This window comes from Diplotaxodon limnothrissa, linkage group LG7 (assembly GCF_057381915.1).
Source record: "Diplotaxodon limnothrissa isolate DT_005_m linkage group LG7, D_limnothrissa_male_GT1.1, whole genome shotgun sequence".
NCBI lineage: Eukaryota > Metazoa > Chordata > Actinopteri > Cichliformes > Cichlidae > Diplotaxodon > Diplotaxodon limnothrissa.
Genome location: NC_140602.1, coordinates 8,922,952 through 8,933,431, shown reverse-complemented (window position 1 = coordinate 8,933,431; position 10,480 = coordinate 8,922,952). Strand labels below are relative to the sequence as shown.

General features: G+C 40.7%; 2 protein-coding genes across 3 annotated transcripts in view; both read left to right on the top strand.

Moving 5' to 3' along the window:
- Positions 1–464: 464 nt before the first annotated feature.
- sinhcaf (SIN3-HDAC complex associated factor) lies at positions 465–6,116 on the top strand. Of its 2 annotated transcripts, XM_085359140.1 has the most exons (6): positions 465–599; positions 3,032–3,159; positions 3,295–3,394; positions 3,493–3,616; positions 3,904–4,054; positions 4,832–6,116. In XM_085359140.1, exons 2-6 carry the CDS (start codon positions 3,032–3,034, stop codon positions 5,160–5,162), a joined length of 834 nt encoding a protein of 277 aa, XP_085215266.1. In that variant the 5' UTR covers positions 465–599; the 3' UTR covers positions 5,163–6,116. The 2 variants fall into 2 exon arrangements, with proteins under 2 accessions (XP_085215266.1, XP_085215264.1); XM_085359138.1 differs by having other exon boundaries at positions 465–3,159.
- A 2,718-nt stretch (positions 6,117–8,834) lies between these two features.
- kxd1 (KxDL motif containing 1) overlaps positions 8,835–10,480 on the top strand; it is a 2,843-nt gene continuing 1,197 nt past the window's right edge. Inside the window, exons 1-4 of the mRNA XM_085359141.1 lie at positions 8,835–8,923; positions 9,208–9,327; positions 9,449–9,601; positions 9,676–9,722. Of these exons, the coding sequence (XP_085215267.1) occupies positions 9,230–9,327; positions 9,449–9,601; positions 9,676–9,722 (298 nt within the window). The 5' untranslated portion in view covers positions 8,835–8,923; positions 9,208–9,229. The remainder of the gene's footprint in view (positions 8,924–9,207; positions 9,328–9,448; positions 9,602–9,675; positions 9,723–10,480) is intronic.

Below are 10,480 nucleotides of genomic sequence, written 5' to 3'. Positions count from 1 at the left end.
TTTTTTTTTTTTTTTAATACTCAAGGCGCTAATATTTTTTTATTTTTTTATTTCTGCATTGCTGTTAGCCTTAAACTGACCACTGGATGGAGACTTACGTTCACCCACCTTTTATTTACTACTAATCTGATCCGTTCAAATCAACAAAAAGCCCCATTGCCGTCCAAGACGCCAAGCCCCCTGAAAAACCGTAGGCCTCCAGACGAGCCATCTGGCGTCCTGTAGTAAAACAACAGGCGCCGCCCCCTTGCTTACATTCTCCAATGTGCCATAGCAACCGGGGCCGAGCCCCCTGTTCCCGCGCAATGTTCCCATCCTTATAAGGCCAGTAGAATGCAGACGCACGCATACGTCATACGTCGTTTATGTAAATAGTTTGATTGAAGAAAAAGAAAAAAAAGCCCTCGTCTCTACTCTGAAATGGAGGTGTGGATACCACGCATGCGCACAATAGTCCACAACTCTAGTCCCGTCCACAAGCGCAGACATCAACAAGAGAGCGGGTTACCGATGAGGGTAGATGTTCATAAGTCACAGCGTAACGACGCGGTATTCGGACTGTTATTACTTTGGATCAGCTCCACACAACTCGCAGAAAGGTAACGATTGTCTGTGTTCGTCTGGCCTCGTCTTTAAAAAGCCTTTTAAAAGTGTTCGCCGCGCTTTTCAGGGCCGTAATTCAGAAACAAGCTTCGAGATGCCTCACGAACAATTGCTCTTTTTTTATTTTTAAGGCCTGCTGCGCGACCCGACTTGGTGGTCAGCGGTATTTGTAGGTCACCTTAGAAACAACGAAACTAACCGGGCAAAGTGGGAGGAAAGCGGGAAAAGCGCAAATGTGCGTTTAAAATGCGTTTGAAGGGGCTTTCACGTGCGGGCACGAAGAGGAGCAGGGGGGGATGGCTGCTGGTGCTCGTGCTCCTGCTGTTATTATTATGGGTTGGCTCGGCGCATTTCGGCGACAATTTATCGGTAATGTAAACGTGGTAAAGTGGGTTAATGTGAGCGTCTGGGCTGCAAATGTGTTCTTGTACAGAAGGAGACAAGCGTGGATGCAGTGTGCCGCACATTTTCTGTCTGCTAGGCAAGCCAAGTTGAACCTCTCACGCCCACCCGGAGCGGAGATGCGTCTCAGCACGCGGCCACCGCTGTCAACAAAACCGCTCCCGCGAGCGCAAAGTAATCCCCAACCAAAGCAGGAAAGCCAAGCTGGATAAAAAATGTGGTTTGTGGGAGAAACCGGAGAGAAAAGCGACTTTCCGAGAGCCGCCGCTTTGAACTTGCCGCACATGTAGCCGATTGTGGATTGTTGCAGTGACGCGGCTCTGGAATAACAAAGAGTAAAGATCAAATTACACATTTATTTCAGAGCAGCTCCCCTTTAACACCAAGCCCGCCGATTTTATTTGTTATTTTTTGTGCTCTCGAAACACGTTAGTCCGAGTTTATCCCCTAGCATAAAGTTGAGGTATAAACTCGGCATCGTGGAAGCGGAGGATGGTCATCATAAAATGGGTGCGCATGAAGCAGGTCGTGTGGCATGCCATGCTTCCTCGCTGGCGGAGTGGGCGGTGAAAATTGGCGACTTGCACTTTTCTCTCGATGAAAAAGAGGACATTGCTCGGTGTCTTCTTTTATTCTGAAAGGCGAGGGTGTTATTCGTGCGAGTTCGGCAGCTTTTCGCGGTGATTTTTCTTTCTTTTTAGCGTTTGTTTTAAATGTTGCAGTTTTTGCGGAAAATCGCATCACACCCCCTTCGCCACATTGCCTCCGCCTTTGAAGTGTGTTGCCATGTTGAGTTGCGTCACGTACTGTATTTTGCTGCAGAGATCGTCTGTAATTTACAGATGAGGCACGCGAAGGGTAGAAACAAATTAGTTTCTACCCTTTATTATTTAGTTTTATTATTTAAATTGCTTGGTTACATTTTCTTTTTTGAATGAATGCTGCTTTCTTAGCTTTCGAAGTGCAAGTTAGGTGCACGTCTTGTTTAAAAGGACTTTAGTATAGAAAAACAATGTTTGCACTTCACTACAAATAAAACTGCGCAACAGTAAAGTGCTATTGAATCTCTTCTGTTGTTGTATAGGAACTATACCACGTGAAATCGTTTATAAATTAAGGTATAGCCCATTTTTTCCCCACAGTTAATATATTAGCTGTGTCACAGGTTAGAATAAGTGCCAGAGTTGGTATTCCTTTCTCAATGCAACTTACTTCATGTCGGCTTGTGTTGCTTTTTAAACTGACCTCTCCACAGAAATGCCCAATATCTAGTATCTGATTTAATCATGCAGAGTGAGAGTTCTTCGCCATTTTCCTGCTCTTTTTTACTCTCTATGGCACCGCACTGTCAGAAGACCCCGAGGACTGATGGCAAGAGGAAAAAAAAAGCCCAGTCTGGGGGGCGCGGCTCACAGTTTTTGCCGCAGTTCAGGTCTACATGTGCCGTAGAGATTAAATTTTGCCTAGCAACATAAATCATAATTCCTGTGCACGCTTATTACATTTCGAGTAATTTCCCCCGGACGCAGTGATGTATAATATTTTACTGGCATTTCTCTAGTAACGCGGTACACATTTTGCAGTTTGTCTTTCCACCTCGTGACGAATAACGCATCTTGTGCGGCCCGGAGGCTCGCACTGATTGCGTGCCTAAATCTTATTTTGGGTTTCCAAAACGAAGCGTGAATCCTGTGAGCGCAGCATGGTGACATTATCTGTCTGACACGCTGTCTGACTGTTGACCTACTTCCCCCACTCTGTCTCTCCTTCCATGTGGGTCAAAGCGGAGAGATGCTCCAGCAAAACTGCTTTCCGTGAACATTGTTGGCGATTAAACACATTTTTGTCCGCTCACTGCAGACTTAACTGAAATTTGTGCTTCACCTCTGACCTGCACTGCAAATGTAGGGGTGAAGGGAGTATTCTCCTCCACCCCCACCTCCTCCTGCTGCTGCAGCAGTAAACACTCGGTGCACACTGATCATATGTAAACATTTAACCCCCCTTTTTTCTCCCCTGAATGCAGATGTTTGGCTTTCACAAGCCTAAAATGTACAGGAGTTTGGACGGCTGCTGCATCTGCCGTGCAAAGTCGTCAAGCTCTCGTTTCACAGACAGCAAGCGCTATGAGAAAGACTTCAGGAGTTGCTTTGGGTAAGAGATACACCTGAGCATGTGCGGGGCTGCAGGCAAACCATACCTGTCATGGTTTTTTGGCTGTGCACGTCATATTGATGCTAAAGATTTTCCATTTTTTCCTCCTCATCACAAACTGAAATTGTCTTCCAGACTGAGCGAAAGCCGGTCTGGAGAAATCTGTAATGCCTGCGTGCTCCTTGTGAAACGGTGGAAAAAACTCCCTGTGGGAACCAAGAAGAACTGGAACCATGTGAGTTTCAGTGCTGACAGCATGACCGGCCTATCACTTTATGGTGATGATAAAACCCAAATTATACAAATTCGTCCGGTTTCCTGTCCCTCATCCAGGTTGTTGATGCCAGAGGAGGTCCCAGCTTAAAGTTAACTTCCAGGCCCAAGAAAATAAAGTCCATCTCCAAGAAAGCACGGCCAAGCCAGATCAACAGGCTTCAGAAAGAGCTGAAAAGACACAGTAAGTAATTATGATGTATATTTGAGGAAAATGGTAAAGTCATGACAAAATAATGGCTAAAAAAAGGTAGGTTTGGAAAGGTGTTTATTTCTGTGGGATCGGGACATTAAAAATACACCAGCACACATCTGTTTGTACCACAACGTTTCAGTTTTACTTTACCTTTCCTTTCCAGGCGCACTGGGTTAATGGATTGTAGTAGCACTCCTGTTACTTCATTCAGGTTTTTTCAGGTTTTAAAAAAAATATACATATATATATATTATTTGTCCTATTCTGTCCTCTAGACTCAGATGCCCACAGCACCACCTCCAGTGCCTCCCCTGCTCAGTCTCCCAGCTACAGCAACCTGTCAGACGAGGGGTCCGACACAGAGCTCAGCCCAGGATCCAGCCGCTCCCCCGTTTTCTCATTTCTGGACCTAACATACTGGAAGAGGTAAGGCGGACAGTGAAGCACTTCTTTAATCTACAGGTTTAATTTTTAGAATAATCTACTACAAGTGGTTTAACTGTATATAAACCTTCAAGCCTTCGCCTGCTTTACATATACAGGTGAAACTCCCACCGATGCCCCACCCTGCTGGATTACAGTGACATTAAAGGGATTTCTTTATGTATTTAGCTTAATATTACTAACTGTTACTTGCTTATTACTGTATGTAATTTTGTTTGTTCGTTTTGGGTCATTAACTAATAGTTGTATTTATTTTTAGTGACAATTTTCCAGGTTTGTTATAAATGTATTTAGGATTTGAGTTTACTTTTACCTTCCAGACAATCTGTAATGTTTTATTGGCAAAGTTTGTAGAGATTTTGAAACTTGCTTGAGACCAGTAATCTATCAAAGCATGAAAATATATTTTACAAAAAAAACCTAAAATGTTGCATTTTTAAAATAGATTTAATAACTGACTTTTGATCTTTGACTTGTTTTTCAATACATTTTTAAAAATTTCGTTTTTCTTAGAGCATTTTTTGTGGTGCCTGATGTTTTATATATTAAGCCTAATGCACATCTTTTTGTTTGTCAGACAGAGAAACAACAGGAAAATGCATTCATTTCTGTCAAATACTCAATACTACCTTTAACACATGAAGTGCCATGCTAATCCAGGATAACCCAGATTCAACACTGAATGCATTTTAATGCAATTAAATAACAGTAAACACACAGAGCCATAATGCTTTCTGTCTCATTTCATGCTCTCTGCAGGCAAAAGGTGTGCTGTGGAATAATCTACAAGGGGCGCTTTGGGGAGGTGCTCATCGACCCCCACCTGTTCAAACCGTGCTGCCGCAACAAACGACAACAACAACAACAACAGCAGCAGAAGCAACAACAGCAGCAGGAGGAGGAGGAAGAGGAGGAGGAGGACGAGGAAGAAGAGGTGGAGGCAGAGGAAGGTCGGGTGTGTGTGGAAAAATCCCAGATGGGAGAGGAAGTGAAGGAGATGGCAACTTGTGGTGAAAGTGCAGAGTCTGCTCAGCTGCATGTTGCATCGCCACCAGTCAGGAGTGAGGTGGTGGGGGAGGAAGGGTGGTAAAGTCACCCCCCCACACACACACACATCTCTGAAGAAATCTTGAGGTGCTGTTTTTTTTCTCTCAAGCACTTATAGAAAAAAGTGGCCTCAGATTGCCTTCAGTTACAAAGCAGCTGAAAAATCCTTTCTCCATAATGAGGATTGTTGATTGCATTTAAATGATAACTTATGGACTGTTGTGTTTCTCCGTTGTCTGTCTTTACTTTGTATTTAATATTTTTGCCATCCCGACGATGGACCATCATACTCGGTGTAATTGATCTACTTTGAAATGCTGGAGCTCCACTTTGCTGGTACATTTTTATCAGATTTTATTCCAAAACGCAATACATCCACTTATTTACAGAAAAAAAGGTGCTACTTAAAGCTCACAAACACAGCTGAACCCATCTCAGTGAAGATGTTTTATAAGCATATATGTTAAGATGACTAATATAATGGGGTTAATTAATTTTGGTTTCTTTGTTCAGAGTTGATATCTGAGTTTGTTTGGGTTTTTTTTTTTTTTAATGGTGGATATCTCCCGTTTTGGAATGAATGACACTATACACTGATGGAGCACAGACCTGTACAGTAACCCTCTGTTTTTCTGTCTGCTCACGACAACATCCCCTCCTAACAAAGAGTTTGTGGTTTTTAGACTGGATTAGCGTTTCTGTGTGTAAATACGTATGGGTCCCATTTGAATAAGGCCTATTCACAGCTTCAACAGCAAATACACCAGCCTTAATTATGTGTTACAGACAGCGCTAGTGTTAAATCTGCATTGGTATAAGGAACAAAAAGGGACAGTACAAATATTTATTGTGGCCTCAGCAACACACACAGTGCATTTTTGCATGAATGGCAAGCCCACTCATCCAAAAGACCGACTGATCTGATGTATGAGTCTTCTAAAAATTGCATGGCCTTATAAAAAATTGTAAATCTTACTTTTATTTTTTTGGATCCATTTTTCTGAAGTTTTAACTTATTTTTATATGTAAAAAAAAAAAACAAATAAAAGTGTCTTTGCATAATAATACCACACAATACAACAGCAAAACACAAAAATCGGTCTATCAGTCATTTTAGCAATATCGATATCAGTGATTTCCATCATTCCCGGGTCAGTATACGGTAAAAGACTTTATACAAGCTAAAATTCTATGCCATTGCCTCTTATATACCACAAATGTGTTGTGATATATTGCCTAATATTACTTTATTTATCAAATGAAAGCCAAAGCACATTGAAATTCACCCAATGTCAAATCAATGCAGGTTTTCTATGGACACTTGTGCTTGTCCGAGGTCATTTATATGTATGTTTTAAAAATAACACTAATATGAAATTTCATACATGTGATGTTGTAGTCAGGAGCAGCGGGTGTGTTATGTACATAAGGGGTTGGATGAGTCATATGACTCTTTATATAGGTTTCATTATTTATTTATTTCATATTTATTTGTATCCTTACTTAGAGAAGTGAATTCTTTTCATCTTTAGCTTACTCATAGTACGGTTTTATTCATCAGAAGTCGAATGTTATTCTCACGCAGGCTTTGGTTAACATTGCATTCAATTAGTGGTTGTCAATATTTGTGAAATGTTGTTAAATATTTATTTGCTCATCGGTTGAGTTGCGTGCAACCTAACTTATTCTGTATCATCACTTTGGATTTTTATCATGTAGACTGAAACAGCTGATAGATTGCAACCAAACTGTACTTCTCCCTTTTTACCTTGTAGCTTAAAAATGTCACAGAATAGTAGGATACAATAGTAGGATACATAACTCTAGATTTGCATGTATTGTTGCTATGCATTTACTTAACTTACAAGTTAGACAAAATGGTTTTGTATTTTTTATACATCATGTACTTTTTTTTTTACTTTTCCCTTAATAAAAAGTAATTTTGTGAGCTTTCTGGATGTATGGAGTGACTGAATTTATTGGTGTAAGACGGAAAGGTAGAGAAAGAGTGACGTTATCTTCTAAATATGGGAGTGCATGTCATAATTACATTATACATATACACCTGTCTAACTGAGGCAAATCTCTAATCAGCAAGCCAGATTGCAAATGTAGCACATTTCCCACCATGTTACGTATCAGTGTGAACATTTCAGCTGATCTGCTGGGTTTTACCCGCACAAACATCTCTAGGGTTTACAGATAATGATCTTAAAAAGAGAATAGCCAGTGAGTGAAAATGTCAGACTGCCTTGAGCTGATAGGAAGCAACAGTGACTCAAATAACCACTCATCGTTACTATTAAAGTATGCAGTAGAGCATCTCTGAGTGCATAACATGTTGACCACCAAAGCAGATGGGCCACAGCAGCAGAAGACCTCAACGTGTGCCACTCCTGTCAGCTAAGAACAGCCTATTTGCAGAGGCTCACCAAAACTTGATAGTAAAAAGTTTGAAAAAATGTTGCTCTAGTTTTGCTGCAGTGGTAATGGTGGAGAGTGGTATGGTTAGAATTTGGCATAAACAGCATGAACCCATTCTGCCTTGTATGAAAGATTCAGGCTGCTGGTGTTGTGGTGACTATTTCCTTAACACACTTTGAGCCACTTAGCACCAATTGAGTACTGTTTAAATACCACAGCCTTCACGGGTATTGCTGCCAAACCTGTCCATTGCTTTATGACCACAGTGTACACATCTAATGGCTGATTTCCACAGGATATGTCACAAAACCAAGTCACAAAATTCAAATAATCTTTGACTGGTTTCTTGAGTATGACAAAGAGTTCATTGTACTCAAATGACCTCCACATGCATCAGATCACGATCTAGTAAATCTTTGGGATGTGGTAGAACAGGAGATTCACATCATGGATCTGCAGCTGGCAAATCTGCAGAAATTGTGTGATGCCATAATGTCAATCTGAACCAAAATATCTCAGAACTGATTGAAGCACCTTGCTGAATCTATGCCACAAAGAAGCAGTTCTGAAGCAAAAGCAGTTCTATTACACTATTACACTATTTTTTTTAAGAGAGAGAAACATAGCAGTTCAAATGTACATGAGGCTAATTATGTTGCTGCTCTTCAAGTTCACTGTAAGGCTTAAACATTAAAGGTCATATACACTCGAAATATATTCCATGCATGCATTCGTTTTTCCTCGCATAGTTGTGCTGCAGCCTATCCTAACTGTCACCGGGCGAGAGGCGGGATATATCCCGGACAGGTCTCAAAATATGTCGTGTATTTCATTGTCACTGAAACTTCCGTCCATGACTTGCAAACAATAATGCAATTAAGAACTTTCTCTTCTGCAGCGACCAAAACAAAACACTGTCAGAAAGTACCTTAAATAAAGAACAGCAGCTCAATAAAATAACATTATAATGACAAAAGAAGACATTTCACTAAAGTCAAGAATGATCTCAGTTAAACAGAAGAAATTGCCTGGAATCATATTAGCTCAGTAGGGAAAAAACAAATAAAATTGCGGAAGAATGGCACGTAAAAACGAAATAAAACACAATGACGTGGCTCAGTAGAATTAAACATATCGATTTAATTTTAATTCACTAAAAAATATATAAGTGAATATAAACAGCTTATTAACGAAAACTAATGAAAAAACAACAACGAAAATAAACAAACAAAACCTTAGACCGGAAGCGTTGGTCTCGTGACAGGAACTTGAAAAACATATGGAAGTGGGTTGTTTTTGTTTCACAGCCAGGTGTCAAATATAGTCTTAATCTGCTGCGTAGTCGTCCAAACTCTACAGATAGCCATCGTCCGAGCTCAGGTAAGTAATGTAAACTTTGTAGTTGCATTTATTATTATTACGGCTCGGTAGCTAGCGTACTAATCTTGCGGTGGTTGGTTTGGGGTGCTAACGGGGAGCTGGAGGGCAGTTAAACACCGGCACAGCATGCGGTGAATAAACAATTCACAGCTGGAATTGACTGTCTCTGATTTAATTAGCGTTTACAAATCTAGCTTATTTCTTTCTCGTTGATTAAATGCCTGTTTTTACATTTCTGGATATTTTTGGCTCATGCAGTTATGAATAAATGTTTCCAATTGCAGTTTTTTCGGCTTGCTCGTCATCATGGTGGAGCACACGGCATCTGACGTGTTCTGCAATCGGATGCTGAGCATGGTCAACTCTGAGGATGTTAACGCCATCATCCAGGCTCAGAGACACATGTGAGTACCAGACTGGGCCCAGTGGTGCCATGAAATATAAACTATGTCTGCTGTTTGGGGTCGTTTCATTTGTGTCTGAGATTAAGATTTCTGTTTCTCTGGTTAACTGTTGTGAAAACAGGCTCGACCGTTTTGAGAAAACCAATGAAATGCTGATCAACTTTAATGGGCTGTCTAATGTACGCCTGCAGCAGATGAACGAGCGTTTCCTACTCCACACTCGCACTCTTGTGGAGATGAAGAAAGATCTGGACAGCATCTTTAGAAGGATCAGGTTAGTGTCTACTACTCCCACCATGCAAAAACAAAAAATACACCTTTAATCACAGGCTTTCTCTGCCTCTCCAGGACACTAAAAGGAAAGATAGCTAAGCAGTATCCAGAAGCTTTCAGCAGTGAGTTGTTTGATTTCTATTCATCACAACTTGATTTCTTTCTTCTTCTTTTTTTTCATATTTCACACTTGCATGTTTCAGATTATCAAGTAAATGGTAATATTACACAAATATAATCAGAATAAATACAAAATGCAGTTTTTAAATGATGATTTCATTTATTGGGGGGGGAAAGCCATCCGATCTCACCTGGCTCTCTGTGGATATTTAATTACCCCCTCCCCACCCCTTGAAACTTGAATTAACTGTGATTAAGTTCACTTTCATTAGCCTCACTAGTGGCCTGATTACTGCTGGAATTGTTGAATCAGTAAATTACTAAACCTGACAAAGTGAGGTAAGCTTAAAGAGCTCAAAAAACGGCAGCTCATGCCACAATATAAAGAAACAGCTGAGAAACACAGTTGACTGATATTTCAGGTTACCAAACCATTTCCTGCGAACCACAAAGAGAACCAAAATCTGCAAATGGAGAAAACGATGGTGAACCTTCCCAGGAGAGGGTGGCCTACAAAAATTACTTGAGAGTAAATCAACGACTCATTCAGCAGATCAGAGAAGGCCCCAGGACAACATTTGAGATCAGTTATAGTCAGTGTTCATGAATCAACAATAAGAAAGTAACTAGAGAAAAATGGCATCTATGGGAGAGTTCCAAGGCTAAAACCACTGCTGACCCAAAAGAAAACACCAAATCATCTTCTCTCACAAAAATATTTACATCAAGAAAATAATCTGAGGATTGATGAGACTTAAGT